This window comes from Salarias fasciatus, chromosome 19 (assembly GCF_902148845.1).
Source record: "Salarias fasciatus chromosome 19, fSalaFa1.1, whole genome shotgun sequence".
Classification (NCBI taxonomy): Eukaryota; Metazoa; Chordata; class Actinopteri; order Blenniiformes; family Blenniidae; genus Salarias; species Salarias fasciatus.
The window spans coordinates 18,602,407-18,620,532 of record NC_043763.1 but is presented as its reverse complement, the minus strand read 5'-3'; the positions used below and the strand labels follow the sequence as shown (position 1 = coordinate 18,620,532).

Sequence of the window (18,126 nt, the reverse complement as noted above, 5' to 3'; positions counted from 1 at the left end):
GTTTCTTTTGCATGTGTAAAACATGCTGTGTTTGTTTCTGACATGTGATGTAATTATTTCATAGTTATGTTTCTTATTTGGGAAACAAAATGTATAGTTTGCTAATGACGTTTTATGTTTGCAAACCACACTGAGTGAATTGTTGGGCCTGAGTAAAATCATGTTTTTTGTATTTGTGAGCTTTTCGCATGATTGTAACTGCGCCTTTGTGACGTTGAAAACTGAAAGAAAAAGTGGGCACAGTAAAATGAACAAGGGTGGAGAAGAGGTCTGGATACGACAACAGAGATATTCAGTCCCACAAACCAACCACACACACACACACACACACACACACACACACACACACACACACACACACACACACACAGAAACAGCTGTTGTTACACACAGATATTAGCATGGACATCAGTACAGACAGGGCCGTTTCAAGAAATCTGGGGGCCCCGAGCAAAACGGATCTGAAAGATGAAAACCTCCAGGAGCAACTTTATTTTTATAAAAATAACTTTTGACAATGCAAATAGTACTTACATAAGTTGCATTGACTGCACACATAGTAATGTTTACATTTGCAATGTAGAAACCACCACCATCCCATAACAATCAGCATACAGGCCTAAAAAAGGGCAAATCGCATTAGAACTACAAAAACTAATATAAAAATAAATATAATATAAAAGATACCACAAGATTTGCACAGTCATGTATTCCAGTGTCCACACACACACACACACACACACACACACACACACACACACACACACACACACACACACACACACACACACACCAACCACATGGACATTTTTTTCTATTCACATGCACTTTTTTGAAATAAAAAACACTGTAATTCTATGCAGAACAGTTAATGAATGAGCAAAATCTTCAAAATCAGAATGATACTGTTGTAAATCCTCACTGTGCCCACGTGAAAGCAACGAACAATCATAATCAGTCTGAAGATGCAAAAAAACAAATCACTGTCTCTTCAAACAAACTGATCTAATAATAAACATGAACGCAAAAATCTAAATATTTCATGACTGCTTACAAATGTCAACTGGATACGGACAGCAAAGAAAAAGCAACAGTTGAAATCTGAATTGTATCTGGTTGTACATTCTCAATATGACCACTAGAGGTCAGTGAAGACTTTATTATTAATATACACATATCAATATGATCCAGTAACACAAATCAACGTCAGGAAAGACTCAAACAAAAGTAACACAATTGTAACACAAGTGTAGTATGTACTTTATAATTTTTTTTATCTATAGTCCCTCCACATTATATCACACCATAATCTGAAAACATCTGTTGATTATGCTGGTTCAGATGTTTCAACAAGTCTCAATATTAGTTGTTATAAGGCTGTCAGAGTTTATTGCATCAATCATGATTGATTAATGTAAAGATGACTAAAGATTTATGATTTTTAAATAAAAATTAATTACATCAATAGATTTATGGCTTTTTTCGGTTTGAAAACTGTATTTTCAACATAGACATTGTCTTAAATTGATCTACATGGCATTTTAACTTGAAACAAAACCCAACAAGCTTAAAAAGGAAATTATTTCTCTGCGATTTATTCCCAATCAAGACACTCTGGTAAGAAATCAGTTGCTACAGGAATTTTCAATGTTAAAACTTCCAGAACTATGTTAGTTCAACTTCATAACCATTTGTCTGGACGGATGAATGCTTTACGTTATGGACTGAAAACTGTCTTTGAATGCAAAACAACAGAATATCAAAAATGCAATTTAAAGCGTGATTTACAGTGACAAACTATGGAAATAATGTGATTAATCATGATTGACAGAAATGTATGTTTTGACAGCTACAGTTGTAAAAAATCCTGAAATTTAACATGACACTAAGTCGTAAATCACTGTTGCCATAAATGAGTAGGCCTTATCATTGCATACAGTTCATGCAGATAATCAGGTTGTTTTCGATTGTATAACAGCCGTATTTAACTCCTATTTAATCTGCACAGAGGAACTTGAGTGCACATCACTTTGAGATGTGCTACAGAATCACACTTCAGTGGTTTCTTTAACGACCTTTTCAAACACTCTCTGAGCATCATCAGCAACCAAGTCGAGAAAAAACTTCAGAATTTTGTAAGTGGAAACACCAGAGAGGATCATGGATACTGGAGTCCCAATAACAATAAGGAATCTGGATACTTCCTCTGCAGCTATTAATGCTAATATTCTTGGAATTTGGCTCAACAGCTTCTGGATGAGTTGAGGGGTGATTGTCGTTGCCCCCAGTTGTGAAGTCATGACAGAAACAAGCTCAGAGTACGGCACACCTGAGGAGTCAGAAAGCCTCTTCAGTGACTCCTTATCAAGCCTGAACCCGATCACATATTGCGTGACAACACCTGCCACCAAGGCCAGATCAACAGCAACAGACAGTCCAGGGAGCGGTACAGCTGCTACACCAGAAGACAACAAAGCATGATACTTGATTTGTGCTTGGTAAGCATCCTTCTTCTTCTTCATGATCTCCTTGCTGATATTGGGCAAAGCACACACAAAAGCGTTCCTCTTGTGTTCAGGAAGCTCTCTCTCTAATGTCTCCTGTAACAAAAGGAAATCAAACTGGTGGAGCTCAAAGCTGGACACCAGGAAGACCTGTGGAGCCTCAATGCCTTGACCACGAAGACCTTTGTCAAAGAAACAGAAAATCATTTTGTCAGATAGTTTTGAATAGCAATGAGACTGAAAGTTAAAATTGGACGTAAAAAGAGAGGATAGGGAAAGGAAAGGGAAAAGAAGAAGGGAAGAGAGAGTAGAAGAAAAAGGAAGGAAAAGAAGAAAAGGGGAAAGAAAGTTAAAAAGGAAATAAAAAAGCTTCGCCCTCTAAGGATATTTAATCTACTGAAATTCACCCACGCACCCAGGATAACAGAAGCAGGAACCTTGTTTTACCAAAAAAATATGACGCTATTGAAGACAGATGTCAGACAACTCTTGGACAGCCTCAGATTAGGCTGAATTCTGTGACGTCTCTCCTTGCTGCAAGACTCTATATTAAATTCTCAGGATTTTTTTTTCACCTGCTCTCCTTCTGATCTCTTTGTATTTGTCTCTTCTTGAAGTTTCATGAGAAATTTCCCTGACATTTATCCAGAGCACTGGAAAACTGATGTGTTGCCAGGTTCACGGAGAAGGGTTTCAATAACAACTCCGTTCGGGAGATTCCCAAAGCGCTGTAGTAACTTGGAGGATTTTCAAGTTTTATTGTTTATATCGTGTCACTGGTAGTCCCCTTTCAGCCTCATGAGCGACTGCACCTGCCCAGGACACCTGGTCAAATAGACTCAGTGAAAACTTTTACAGCTCTACAAAGTACACTGTATGTCTGTGCTTCAACAGTAAAGTTTTAATATGTCTGATTGTTTTATTCAGTTGATAGTCTGTACTTCCTTATAACCATATTGTTAGACTTCAGATGTATTAGTAGGTTCAGGAAAAGAAGGTCTGGCTAAATATAAAGTTAAAATGTTGCTTCTCTGGTCCAATCCTCACCTGGGTGATTTCGTCAAATACGTGATGGGAGCTGCAAAAGATCTGGCATACATCACTCTTCACAGGAAAACTACATTCTTTGAGCTGTTTCTCAAATAGACAATCCTCCTGCGTTTTAAATTAAATGAGTCAGTTCAAAGCAAAACAAAAAAGTCCTCCAGTGAATACTGAACACAATAAAAAGTGTATTTACCTTTAATGCAGTTATCTCTGATGGCTTTGAGAGTCTTCTGTTTGTCAAAATTTCTCTGACTTCTTTCCTCATTGTACATATCAATGTCGATCTTTGAACAAAGAAAGTAGAACTTTCTCCCCATCCTCTTGATCTCCAGAGCGAGTTTCACATCGTTTTCTTTGAATCGACAGGCTGCGATGATGATGAAGAAGTCAAACCTCTCAAATCCAACCTTCTTCAAGTACTCATCAGCTGGAAAGTTGGGGGTTCCAACACCAGGGAGATCCCATAATGTGACATTGGGGAGGTTCGGATGAGGGTACGGTTCGACCTCTGTGGTGGTTTCAACAACTCCAGTTGGAGCGGCTCCTTCATCGCTGTTGTTTATGCCTCTGAAAGCATTAATGAAGGTGGATTTTCCAGAGCCAGTTTCTCCAGTGATGGCGATGTTCAGTGGAGTGTTGTTCTGCTTCCCCAAATACTCTTTGATCTTTGCAATTCCTTGAGTAGGATTCGTCTTCATTGCTTCTTGAATTTGTCTGTGTTGTTCATGAATACTGGAGCCCCACTGACCTTCCATGACTCTCTGAGAAACTGAAATAAATAGAATAATCATTATATTATTGGAAAACCAAGAAGGTTTTGCTTTCATCAGTTTGGCATTGCAACAATGTTGGTTGAAGAATCTCAAGCGGTTCCTGACTGTTTTTGCTTCTGTCACATTACTCAGTACTACTCAATCCCATCGCCACGTCTTCCGTAGAGGAAGCAGAGGCTTAGGTCTCAGAGGTGGACTCGTCCATCACCCAAGCTGAAGTCACCGAGGTGGTCGGTAAGCTCCTCGGTGGCACCGGGGGTGGACGAGATTCGCCCTGAGTACCTTAAAGGTTGTATAGAAGATTTCATTACTAACTACTACTTCATTACTACTAATGAATTAAAGCTAAAAAAATGACGTTATTAAGCTGTAGCAGCCTTGTTTTTATCGTGATCAAACAAAAGAAAATAACCGTTAATCTACTCTGGAGGTTGTAAAACCAACATTACTTTAGCCAATCAATAACGAGGTAGCCTAGTTATATATTGGTTTTCTAACGTGTCAATCAACCTCTCTACAATTTGTTTGCTTCACCCATGCTAGCCTCTGCTGCCACTATCAACACCTTTTCACCTGTAGACTTGAGACAATTTTTCTTAATCATAGCTGCAACGTGCTTGCCATTTGGTGAAAATGTATGTTTTAATCTTCAAACAAGACTTGTATGAAAAAGTCTGGAGAGTGAGAGGAGGAGGGGGTGGGTTTGTTTATGCCTGCATGCTGCAGCGCACACACAGATCAGCTGTGAGCTCCGAGCATCTGCTCCAGTCCTGCAGCTCCACACAAACCTCCCCCGTCCTCCTCTGATCCACCCGAGAGCAGGGACGGGTCAGGTACAGGATTTGGCGCAAGTGCAGGATTTTACTCATATTCGCTGTGTTTTGTGTTGTTCAAAAGGACACATTGGTAGTTATGTGTTAGCGCTATGATGCTAAGTTGCTACATGCTACATGCTACTTTCTGCGTAAGGAGGAGGCGTTCCTCCGTAGAGAGCAGGGGAGGAGTGGGTGTGGGTCACGCATGCACAGCATTTCAAAAAGGACTGTCACTAGATTTCTCTCTCCATGGAAAATCCTCTATACAACCTTTAAGTCTCTGGATGTGCAGGGACTGTCTTGGTTGACACGTCTCTGCAACATCGCGTGGCGGTCGGGGACGGTGCCTCTGGATTGGCAGACTGGGGTGGTGGTCCCCCTGTTTAAAAAGGGGGACCAGAGGGTGTGCTCTAACTATAGGGGGATCACACTCCTCAGCCTCCCTGGGAAAGTCTATTCCAGGGTACTGGAGAGGAGAATTCGACCGATAGTCGAACCTCAGATTCAGGAGGAACAATGCGGTTTTCATGCTGGTCGTGGAACAGCGGACCAGCTCTATACCCTCCATAGGGTGCTCGAGGGTTCGTGGGAGTTCGCCCAACCAGTCCACATGTGTTTTGTGGACTTGGAGAAGGCATTCGACCACGTCCCTCGTGGTGTCTTGTGGGGGGTGCTCCAGGAATACGGAGTCCGGGGCCCCTTGTTAAGGGCCGTCCGGTCTCTGTATGACCAGAGTAGGAGTCTGGTTCGCATTGTCGGCAGTAAGTCGGACCTGTTCCCGGTGCATGTTGGACTCCGGCAGGGCTGCCCTTTGTCACCGGTTCTGCTTATAATCTTTATGGACAGAATTTCTAGGTGCAGTCAGGGGCCGGAGGGGTTCCGGTTCGGGAACCACAGGATTTCATCTCTGCTTTTTGCAGATGATGATGTCCTGTTGGCTTCATCAAACCCGGACCTAGAGCATGCACTGGGGCGGTTCGCAGCCGAGTGTGAAGCGACAGGGATGAGGATCAGCACCTCCAAATCCGAGGCCATGGTCCTCGACCCCCGGTGGCTTGCCCTCTCCAGGTCGGTGGAGAGACTCTGGCCCAAGTGGAGGAGTTTAAGTATCTTGGGGTCTTGTTCACGAGTGAGGGACGGATGGAGCGTGAGATTGACAGGCGGATCAGTGCAGCGGCTGCAGTGATGCAGTCGTTGTATCGGTCCGTCGTGGTGAAGACGGAGCTGAGCCGAAAGGCGAAGCTCTCGATTTACCGGTCAATCTACGTTCCCACCCTCACCTATGGTCATGAATTTTTGGTCAAGACCGAAAGGACAAGATCCCGGACACAAGCAGCTGAAATGAGCTTCCTCCGTAGGATGGCTGGGCGCTCCCTTAGAGATAGGGTGAGGAGCTCAGAGGAGAGCCGCCACTCCTCCACATCGAGAGGGGCCAGCTGAGGTGGCTCGGGCATCTGGTTAGGATGCCTCCTGGACGCCTCCCTAGGGAGGTGTTCCGGGCATGTCCCACTGGGAGGAGACCCCGAGGAAGACCCAGGACACGCTGGAGAGACTATGTCTCTCGACTGGCCTGGGAACGCCTTGGGATCCTCCCAGAGGAGCTGGAGGAAGTGTCTGGGGACGGGGAAGTTTGGGCATCCCTGCTGAGACTGCTGCCCCCGCGACCCGGCCCCGGATAAGCGGTAGAAAATGGATGGATGGACATTACTCAGTGTGGTCTCATTCTGATCAAAGTGAAGTCCTGCACCTCGATAGATTCAAGACAACCATGGCCACATACTGACGTGACTTGGCAATATCTTCATCAGTGAAACCAAATTTAAAAACTATACATAATCAGAAAAATTGTGCACCGAATTTCTCAGATTTTATGATTATATTAAAAAAGCAGTTTATTTATTTACAAGATATTTTCAGGTACCCTCAAACCTAAATATCATAAGAAACAGTGGTAGTGAATTACAGATTGTGATATTTAATGTTTGGATTTCCAGACGATTTTTAGCCTGTATCACATTTTTACCCTGTGTGCTCTGATTTTCCACTGCAGTATGAAGTCCTGCATGTCTGTGAGCTCATGACAACTATGGAAAAAGAAACAAGATTTAACTAACCAATGTGTCCTGAGCAGTATAGCATAATCTGAATGCAATTAATCGTTCAATACAGAAAAATGAAGCTTGAAATTTTCTAAATATTTATTTTCAAAACAATTAAAAACTGTGAGTAACTCTATTATACACATTTCAATGTACAGACAAGTCTTGGGATCAAAAAACTAACTCGACTCATAACATAACTGCAATTTCAGTTGCAGGACCGGATGACTTTATATTATACTAAATCCTTGTATCACTTGTACCACTGTGACTGTAACAACTTCCTTCTAATTTCCAGATGTTTAATCACAGATGACACGTTTGAGTCCATAGTTTGTTTTATTTTTGTTCTTATGTTGAAAAATGTGTCAAAAAAGTACTGTAACTTAAAAACGAGTCGTAATTTGATGCTACTGGTGGGGTTTGGGTTATTCAAGCTTAATCAGTCTATTCCAAAGAACTGTTGAGAAAGATTTGAAGGCAGCTGATAAGTCACCAGTCTGTAGCAGGAAACGCACACGCACACGCACACACACACACACACACACACACACACACACACACACACACACACACACACACACACACACACACACACACACACACACACACACACACACACACACACACACACAGGTAAAGAAACTATGATTCTTGTATATAAAACAGCCTGTTCTTTTAAATTGTTATGTCTTCCTTTAATATTTACTTTCTGCTGTTTGACATTGTGTTGTCCTGCCTGGTGGATAGTAGTTGTATTTCACTGCTATACAAGTTTTTGTGTGTGACAAGTTATGAAACTTGACTTGACACACTGACCTTCAAGTTCTCCCTCATTGGTGTGGTTAAATCTGTTACATAAATTCAAATTGAGTTTAAATAGTACTCACCTGGACTCCCTCCACGGACCAGAAGCTGGAGCAGACACGTCCTGACTGACCGTTTCCACAGTCAGAGACCTGGAGGACAGAATAATTGGGGCAGAAACGGAGGTGATCTTTATATCAGACATTGAGGAGGAGGTGGCTTTACGGGAAAACCAAATTGTAAAAGAGAAACAGAAAGTGCAGGGCTCCTGACTCTGTTTGTTCTGAAACAGATAATCCTCTGGCTCTCACTCTTATTGTTTGAACAGTCACATCAGTGATGTGCAGTCAGGTGAGGCAAGGGCAGCAGAGCCTCACCTGTCATCATGGAATAAATGAAACATAATAAACTAGAAATTGGCACTCAGAGAGCGCAGACCTCCGCCACAGGTCAAATCAGTCACCAACAACAATGAGAATACCATATATACTAAAAACAATATTGTGATCGGAGGTGTGATCGGAGGGGAGTGATTTCAAAGACCTTGATCAACAGTCTGAAGTCAGACTTCTTTAAAGTCATAAATTCGATTGCAAACATCAAAATCTAAATTCATTTGATCTTAAAAATGTGACCGTGTCAAAACTCAGTTTGTGAGCTGCTGCAAAACTTGTTTGTTGCATTGCAGGAGTCTGTGTTGATAAAGGGAAGCTGTTTGTTCCTGCTGGGCTTCCTCCTCCTGTGTTCTCTGCAGTGCTGCTCAGGGAGGCATCCACTCTCTCTCTGTGTGTGTGTGTGTGTGTGTGTGTGTGTGTGTGTGTGTGTGTGTGTCTTCGTATGGTCGTGAGGACAAAATGTCCCCACAACATTGGAAAACCAGGCACAATGTCATTTGTGGGGACATTTCTTGGGTCCCCATGAAGGGAAACAGTGTTTTCTTGACCATGTTGTTGTTACTGAAAAAAGTAAAAGTGCAAAAACATTTCTTTCGGGCTATGCATTGTTTTGGTGTGGGTTAGGGTTAGGGTAAGGGTCAGGGTTAGGGGCTAGACATGAATGGGAGTCAATGGACGGTCCCCACAAGGATAGAAATACAAGACTGTGCGTGTGTGTGTGTGTGTGTGTGTGTGTGTGTGTGTGTGTTCATATGAGTCACAGGATGGGCCGTGGCCCTTCCCATGTTCCCTCCCATCCTTTCTCTTGTAATTGTTTTCTCCATGGAACAACATTTTCTGTTGCCAGTCCTGCTTCTGCCATTTCTTTCATCAGTTCACCTTCCAGTCCCACTGTCGCTGCCCCTATGGATACAGTTATTTATTCTCCTTGTGAATCAGTCGTTGCCATTTGGAAATAAGTATCAGATTGTGTTCAGTGATTTTATCTGTGGTGAAATTGGCATGTCTGTCTCTCTCATGTGACTCATACTGTTTTATTCCTCCAGCTATGTTACTGAGATCTGCTTTAAAATGGAGGTTAATCTGATCTACAATGCTCTGCAGCTTCTCAGTCCTCATTGGTGAGAGAGTGAAACTCTTTGAAATCTGGGCTAGTCATGAAATTTGCTTCTACACTGGCTGTCCTCTCTTGATACCGTGAAGTCTTGCACTGTGATAAATCACCACTCTCCTTTTTTTTTTTTATCCCAGTGTCTTTCTTATATAGAGAAGCATTGACAAAGTCTTCATATTTCCTTACATGGAGGTGGAACAGTTTGGTGTAGTCAGAATCAAATCAGTTCAACTACTTCGTTTGATTTTCATTCATATTTGTTCCAGCTTTGCAGTCTGCTCCATTTTAGGCATAATCAACCAGTAAATAATTCACAGAAATGAAATTTAGCAATATTTAGATCTTTACTATTAAATATTAGGTGTTTGGTTTTTTTTAAATATTTGCCCTTTAAAAATAGTGAATACATTTAATATCTCAATATAATACAATATAAAATATAAAATATGAATGTATATTTTTTTTCCTGTTCTTTATAGTTAGCTTGTCTGTCCTCCTAAAGTATTTAATTTTTATGTATTTTTGTCCTAGTTTAAATACAGGAACCTGTTACCACACACACCAGTCTGATATTGACTGAAGTGGCAGCCAGCCTTCCAGGGAGTGTCATAATCCAGAGGAGGTCAGAACCTAAAATCCAAGGGGTCAGTCAGCAAACCACAGTGAGGGAAGGTCAAGGAATGAGGGGCCTAAACGGTCGGGAAAGTCCACCACTACCAGGAAGTCAATTAGGTCTCTGGATGTGAATGAGGCATTTTCTCCTCCTTTTCTTTGTTTTCTCTCAATGTCCTCTGTGAGAACAGTCTCAGACTCAGTGTCTTATAGCCAGTTGATGGATCCTATTATTGTTTCTCTGTCATCACTGGATGTCCCAGACAGAACTGTACTCAAAGTGTCAACGTGCAACAGACCGGGTGTCCTCAGGACAATAATATCTCTTTGAATATAGGAACCTCCCCCCAGTGTGTGAAAAATTTGTCTTTCTTCCTCGGTTTATCAATCGGTAATTGTTATTCAGGCACCTATTTATATTATGTATAATGATGAGTGTCTTTGTTACAAATAATTTATATTGTAGTAAGACCGAATACACAAAACAATGTAAATCAAAAATGTGCATTATTGTTGCTTCATTTTATTAGTAGAGTAAAGGCCTTTTTGAAAGCTAAAGTATTCATTAGCAACTGGGAGAAATCATCATGATTACTGTTGTGGATCCTCAATGTGCCTACATGAAAGAAGCAAACAATATCAATCAATCTGAAGACCCAAGTAAACAAGTTTTGGAACCAGACTAACAACAAAAGAAAAATCTAAATTTGTTACATGACTGCTTACAAATTTCAACTTGATACAGACAAGATAGAAAAAAGGAATAATTGAAATATCTGGTTGTACATTCTCGATATGATCACTAGAGGTCAGTGAAGACACATAACACCAGTAACAACCTCAGGAAAGACTCAAACATAACTGACACAATCATGATTGTCATTTATTTTGTTTAATCTATAATCCCTCCACAGTACATCACACCATAATCTGAAAAAAAATCTGTTGATTTTGCTGGTTCAGGTATTTCAATGATTATCATCAAGTGCTTCAACATTTGCGGTAAAAAGTGTTGAAAAGTAACGTTACACTAATTCATAAATCATTGTTGCAATAAATGAGTAGCCCTTATCATTTCATACAGTTCATGTAGATAATCAGATCACACTCATGTGTTACATTCATATATTGACTGTACACCACTTTGAGATGTGTCACAGAATCATACTTCACTGGTTTTTCAAAGAGTCTCTGAGCATCATCAGCAACCAGGTCGAGCAAAAAATTCAGAATTCTGTAAGTGGAATAACCAGAGAGGCACATTGATAATGGAATCCCAATAACAAGAAAGAATCTGGATATTTCCTGTGCCGCCATTATTGCTGATCCCATTGCAAGTTGGCTCAACAGGTTCTGGATGAGTTGAGGGGTGATTGTTGTTGCTCCCAGTTAGAGTACGGTACACCTGAGGAGTCAGCAAGCCTCCTCAATGATTTCTCATCAAGCCCGAACCCGATCACATATTCCTTGACATCTTTCTTCACCAAGACCAGATCCAGCATAATACTTGATTTGTGCTTGGTAAGCATCCTTCTTCTTGATGATCTCCTTGCTGATATTAGGCAGAGCGTAGAGAAAAGCGTTCCTCTTGTGTTCAGGAAGCTCTCTCTCTAATGTCTCCTGTAACACATGGAAATCAAAGTCGTGGCACTCAAAGCTGGACACCAGGAAGACCTGTGGATCCTCAATGCCTTGATCACGAAGACCTGTGTCAAAGAAACAGAAAATCTTGTTTGAAAGGCTTTAACAGCAAAAACACTAAGAGACTGACCATTTAGAATTTAAAATGTATTAATTCTCTGTTATGCTGACTCATAATTGTTTTTGTCAGGTCATTTTCCCTTTCAAGTTCCGCCATCCATCATCGATGCTACTTCCAATCAGGGTTTTGCAGCTCCAATCCCAGTTAAAGTGGTCAAAGTCATGGTGCACAGTGGACAGGTCACCGGTTCATCACTGACAGGGGATTTTCTAGACACTCTTCAGTCTCAGGTCAGAAACACTGTCTGGACTCAGTCATCACAATAAAACTACATTCTTTGAGCATTTCATGATTGGACAAAACTCCAGTATGATAACATTGAACATTAGCATTGAAAGGTAAAAGATGCCAGGTTTCAGGAGTGAAATAAATAAAGGGTAACCACTGCTGCTCAAGACACTGCAACTTGATAGATAGCATATGTAGTTCTGTGAACGTGATTGTCTTCTGTGGAAATGGAAAAAGTGTATGATTTAATGTAAAACTGCCAGTCACTTCAGTTCACGAGTTTGGTTTTTTAAAGTTGTTCTTGCAGAGCACAGCTAGTTTATCGTGCAGCGGACAAGACAGGGAGTAACTCAACCCTGTTGAATGGTCTCTGCCTCAGTCAGTGTGGTTTCTTGAGTTAACACAGGATTAAAATGGAAGTGACAAATGAGCTGCTTGATCCCGAGAAGAGTTTAATTTTTTTTGTACTTTGTTCAGTCCCAGATATGCTGTTACTTCAAGTTTAATGACTTTGTAGATAAACTGAGACGAAGTCTAATTTGTGATCTTTGAGGCTTTTTGTTCTTAAAATTACACCAATTTTATCCTCAAAATTTTGAAGTTTAGGTGTTTTGTGAAGATGATTGTGATATGTGCATTTTCAGAATATTCTTTTCACTCTTTTGGACTAAAGGAAAACAGGCTTCCTGGCTGGACCCACCACTGCACGGCTCTATCACTGACCTTTCAGGACCACATCCTGAGCCATGGGATCAAGTTCTACTTCCACCTTGTGAACAATTGCCCATCGGGCTCATTGTCGTCTCTGGTTCCAAGACTTAGCTCAGGCGTTTGACGAGATCTGCTGCGAACAACCTCCTACATACTACAGAAATAATTATGGGCAAAGATCCTTTTTTCTGAGCTCACCAGGGCCTGGAATGGGATTCCGCTGAATATAAGAACCATTCAAACACCTGGGCTATTTAAAAAAACTCTAATAAAGCATTTGGCAGATGGTCATCGCTGTGATCACTAGTGACGGGGGCCACAGGCCCACTCCAGTGTGACCTCCCCCATTTGTATGTCTGACTGTTTGCTGTGCTGTTGTTGTGTGTCTGTCTGTTTGTCTTTTGTGTTGCTGCAGAGCAGGAACCTGCTGAAAACCAGCATTTGCTGAGTCAGGTCAGATTTTGTTTTAATATTTTCCTGTTGAAATAAATAAAATAAAATAAAATAAATGAATAAAAAAAGAAAACAAGTTGAAGTTGTGCTTATTTTAAAGTTATTATGTCATGATTTTACCAGTCTTCTGGCCCACTTGAGAAAAGATTTTTGTCCATGTGCCCCCTGACCTACAATGATTTTGACACCTCTGCTTTAGAGGAAACACACACACACACACACACACACACACACACACACACACACACACACACACACACACACACAGCTCACGTGAACATTTCAATTCACATGCATAAAGTACAAGTATTGCTTAGTGAAGTTATGAACAAATATATTTCAATGAGAATATCTGAAATAACACACTGTAGTCCTATGCAGAACGGTTACCAAAAGAAAGAAATCTTTAAAATCTGAATGATACTGTTGTAGATCCTCACTGTGCCCATGTGAAAGCAATGAACAATAATAATCAATCTGAAGATGCAAAAAAGCAAAATTTACATCAATATACATAATATATATATATATAAATATACATGAAAACAAAAATCAAACTTTGTTTCATGACTGCTTACAAACAACTGGATACAGACAACAAAGAAAAAGCAACAGTTGAAATCTGAATTGTATCTGGTTGTACATTCTCAATATGACCACTAGAGGTCAGTGAAGACTTTATTAATACACACATATCATTATGACCCAGGAACACAAATCGACCTCAGGAAAGACTCAAACAAAAGTAACAATTATAAGTCTAGATTGTCATTTATATTGTTTTAATCTATAATCCCACTACATTATATCACACCACAATCTGAAGACATCTGTTCATTATGCTGGTTCAGATGTTTCAACAAGTCTTCATGTGCGTCAACATTAGTTGTAAATAGGGCTGTGAGACTTAATTGCATTAATCATGATGAATAAATGTAAACATGACTAAAGATTATTTGTTTTCATCAGATGAATTACATCATTAAGTAAAGGGCTTTTTTTCAGTTTGAAAACTGTATTTTTAACTCAGACATTGTATTATGGTAAGTTAATCTGCACAAGCTCAAAAAGGAAATTCTTTCTCTGCGATTTATTCCCAATCACACGCTAGTAAGAAATCAGTCGCTACAGGAAGTTGCAATGCTAAAACTTCCATAATTACATTAATTCAGCTTCATAAATAATTGTCTGAACTGACCAGTGTTTTACATTGTGGGCTGAAAACTGCCCTTGAATGCAAAACAACAGAATATAAAACAATGCAATTCGAAGCGCGATTGATCGTGATCAACTATGAAAATAATGTGATTAATCATGATTTTCAAAGTGCAATACAATAACACCTATATTTTACTCCTATTTAATCTGCCCAAAGGAACTTGAGTGCACACCACTTTGAGATGTGCTACAGAATCACACTTCAGTGGTTTTTCTAACAGCCTTTTCAAACACTCTCTGGGCATCATCAGCAACCAGGTCAAGGAAAAACTTCAGAATTCTGTAAGTGGAAACACCAGAGAGGATCATTGATACTGGAGCCCCAATGACAACAAAGAATCTGGATACTTCCTCTGCAGCTATTAATGCTAATACTCTTGGAATTTGGCCCAACAGCTTCAGGATGAGTTGAGGGGTGATTGTTGTTGCTCCCAGTTTCGACATCATGACAGAAACAAGCTCAGAGTATGGTACACCTGAGGAGACAGAAAGCCTCTTTAGTGACTTCTCATTAAGCCCAAACCCGAACACATAATGCGTGACAACACCTGCCACCAAGGCCAGATCAACAGCAACAGAAAATCCAGGGACCAGTGCAGCTGCTACACCAGAAGATAACAAAGCATGATACTTGATTTGTGCTTGGTAAGCATCCTTCTTCTTCTTGATGATCTCCTTGCTGATATTGGGCAGAGCACACACAAAAGCATGCCTCTTGTGTTGGGGAAGCTCTCTCTCTAATGTCTCCTGTAACACATGGAAATCAAAGTCGTGGAGCTCATAGCTGGACACCAGGAAGACCTGTGGAGCCTCGAGGCCTTGATCATGAAGACCTGTGTTTAAGAAACAGAAAATCATTTTGTTAGAAAGTCTTGAATAGCAAAGAGACTGAAAGTTAAAATATATGACATGTATTGATTCTCAGTTATCGTATGTTGGTTTGTAATTGTATTGTTTGGCTGGCAAGAAGGTGTCGGTGTGTGTGACCTGCTGTCTGCCCCTGAAAATGCGGTGTGTATTTATTTTGTTTGTGTCACTTCACTTGTTATTTTGCAAGTCAATTCTCTTCTGCTCTACGATCGCAGAACTATAATTATCGTCAGTCTTCATGTGTCTTCCAAAGGAATGGACATCCCCCCACCGCATGTCTATCATTGGTATCAGCTCATCACCTGCATCCTCCTGCTGTTCAACCAGTGTCACTGTCACCTTCTCTGAGGGAAAGACACCAATCAACCAGGGGAGGCTTTCTTGGAGTGTTCTCTGATTTCCTCTTGGATTATAGCACCTCAGTCACCTGTACTACAATCATTTTAATCCAAAGCATGAAATTAGATAAATGGAGTGTTCTCAGTTATTCAGAAGTTCAAATTCAGATCCTTCGTGATCTGAAATCAATGATTTGGTATCAGAATCATCCATACTGGACAAGTCTTACTGCAAAAAAAAGTTTTGTGGTTGATTATGGGATCCATCTTGAAAAATAGCAGAGGTGTTGGATTTCAGGTGGTCAGCGTACCCGCCCCCCACCTCCACCCAAAATCAGGAGAATTTACTCCAACAGGTTTTTTGCTCTCGTAACTCTGATGGCTTGGTTGTTTTCATTTTTCCATTTTTCCTGTGTCGAGATGGCGCTGCTGCTTCACAATGAAGAAATAATCAACAGAGAGACATAATTACACATGTTTATTAGTTCACCATTGTTACCTTCTCTGTCTGCTTTAATTTTGCATTTCATCTTTATTAGTAAAAATGGGAGATGTTAGAAAAAAATGTTTCTGAAGTGAAGTGGTGTAATCTTCGATGAGTGTCATCAGGACATTGTGACTCTAAACTAAAGATATTTTATCCAACTGAAGTTGTGTAATCTTCATAGATTGTGCAGCCAAGACATTCTGACCCTCAGCTAAGGATATTTAATCTCCTGAAATTCACCCACACACCCAGGATGATGGAAGCAGGAACCTTGTTTTACCAAATAAAAATGAGACTATTGAAAGATGTCGGACAAGATGTCGGATATACAGTTTTGTTTTCATCAGTTTGACATATCCTCAAACCGAAATATCATAAGAAACAGTGGTAGTGAATTACAGATTGTGATATTTAATGTTTGGATTTCCAGACCATTTTCAGCCTTCCTTCTTTCCTTCCTGCCAACAACTTCCTTCTAATTTCCAGATGTTTAATCACAGATGACCATAGTTTGTTTTATTTTTGTTCATATTTTGAAAAACGTGTCAATAAAGTACTGTAACTTAAAAACGAGTCATATTTTGATGCTACTGGTGGGATTTGGGTTATTCAAGCTGAATCAGTCTATTCCAAAGAACTGTTGAGGAAGAACTGATGGCAGCTGATAAGTCACCAGTCTGTAACAGGAAACACACACACACTCACACACACACACACACAGTCTTGTATTTCTATCCTTGTGGGGACCTTCCACGGACTCCCATTCATGTCTAGCCCCTAACCCTGACACTAACCCTAACCCACACCAAAACAAAGCCTAACCCTAAAGAAATGTTTTTGCACTTTTACTTTTTTCAGTAACAACAACATGGTCAAGAAAACACTGTTTCTCCTCATTAGGACCGGAAAAATGTCCCCACAAGGCACATCTTTCCAGGTTTTCCTATCCTTGCGGGGACATTTGGCCCCCACAAGGATAGAAATACAAGTACACACACACACACACACACAGGTAAAGAAAATATGATTCTTGTGTATAAAACAGACTGTGCTTTTATATTGCTATGTCTTCCTTTAGTATTTACTTTCTGCTGTTTGACATTGTGTTGTCCTGCCTGGTGGACAGTTGTCATATTTCACTGCTATACAAGTTTTTGTGTGTGACAAGTTATGAAACTTGACTTGACATACTGACCTTCAAGTTCTCCCTCATTGCATGGTTAAATCTGCTACATAAATTCAAATTGAGTTTAAATAGTACTCACCTGGACTCCCTCCACGGACCAGAAGCTGGAGCAGACACGTCCTGACTGACCGTTTCCACAGTTAGATGGAGACCTGGAGGACAGAATAATTGGGGCAGAAACGGAGGTGATCTTTACATCAGACTTTGAGGAGGAGGAGGCTTTACTGGAAAACCAAATTCTCAAAGAGAAACAGAAAGTGAAAGGCCCCTCATTGTCTGTTTGTTCTGAAACAGATTATCCTCTGGCTCTCAGTCTTATTGTTTGAACAGCCGCCTCAGTGATGTGCAGTCAGGTGAGGCAAGGGCAGCAGAGCCTCACCTGTCATCATGGAATAAATGAAACATAATAAACAAATTAAATTACCTGGTGATTTGAATTATACACTAGTTTTGCATTTTACCTCAACAACCTTGGTGACTGGCATCGTCCATAGTGGCCAGCAGTTTGTCCAGATTGTGTAATCAGTGTAAAAAAAAAAAAAAAAAAAGACAAAATATAAGGCTGCTAAGTATAAAATCCATAGATTTTCATTTTTCTGGTCTACCTCATCATCTTCTTCAGCATCAAAACCTCCGGGCTCAGAGGAGACACCAGTGGGGTCATTTTGGTCATTTGGTAAGGTGCTGGTTTCAGTGTCTCTTTTGGT

At 40.6% G+C, this 18,126-nt stretch overlaps 2 protein-coding genes across 2 annotated transcripts; both read right to left on the bottom strand.

The window, feature by feature from the left end:
• Positions 1-477: 477 nt before the first annotated feature.
• LOC115406535 (interferon-inducible GTPase 5-like) lies at positions 478-8,255 on the bottom strand. Its single transcript, XM_030116640.1, has 3 exons — positions 8,129-8,255; positions 3,745-4,320; positions 478-2,686 (listed from the first exon to the last, which is right to left on the bottom strand). Exons 2-3 carry the CDS (start codon positions 4,304-4,306, stop codon positions 2,049-2,051), a joined length of 1,200 nt encoding a protein of 399 aa, XP_029972500.1. The 5' UTR covers positions 4,307-4,320; positions 8,129-8,255; the 3' UTR covers positions 478-2,048.
• Positions 8,256-14,617: 6,362 nt separating this feature from the next.
• LOC115407152 (interferon-inducible GTPase 5-like) lies at positions 14,618-18,083 on the bottom strand. The gene is made up of 3 exons (XM_030117514.1): positions 18,025-18,083; positions 17,549-17,643; positions 14,618-15,371 (listed from the first exon to the last, which is right to left on the bottom strand). Exons 1-3 carry the CDS (start codon positions 18,081-18,083, stop codon positions 14,734-14,736), a joined length of 792 nt encoding a protein of 263 aa, XP_029973374.1. The 3' UTR covers positions 14,618-14,733.
• Positions 18,084-18,126: the final 43 nt, after the last annotated feature.

What these genes read in the sequence shown, in the direction of transcription:
- LOC115406535 (XM_030116640.1), bottom strand. Translation starts at nt 4,306, where the DNA reads ATGGAAGGTCAGTGGGGCTCCAGTATTCATGAACAACACAGACAAATT. An exon ending in CAGAGATAACTGCATTAAAG is followed by an intron (nt 2,687 to 3,744) that starts GTAAATACACTT and finishes TCTTTGACAAAG; the next exon opens with GTCTTCGTGGTCAAGGCATT.
- LOC115407152 (XM_030117514.1), bottom strand. Translation starts at nt 18,083, where the DNA reads ATGACCCCACTGGTGTCTCCTCTGAGCCCGGAGGTTTTGATGCTGAAG. An exon ending in ATGCTGAAGAAGATGATGAG is followed by an intron (nt 17,644 to 18,024) that starts GTAGACCAGAAA and finishes TTGGTTTTCCAG; the next exon opens with TAAAGCCTCCTCCTCCTCAA. An exon ending in TCCATCTAACTGTGGAAACG is followed by an intron (nt 15,372 to 17,548) that starts GTCAGTCAGGAC and finishes TCTTAAACACAG; the next exon opens with GTCTTCATGATCAAGGCCTC.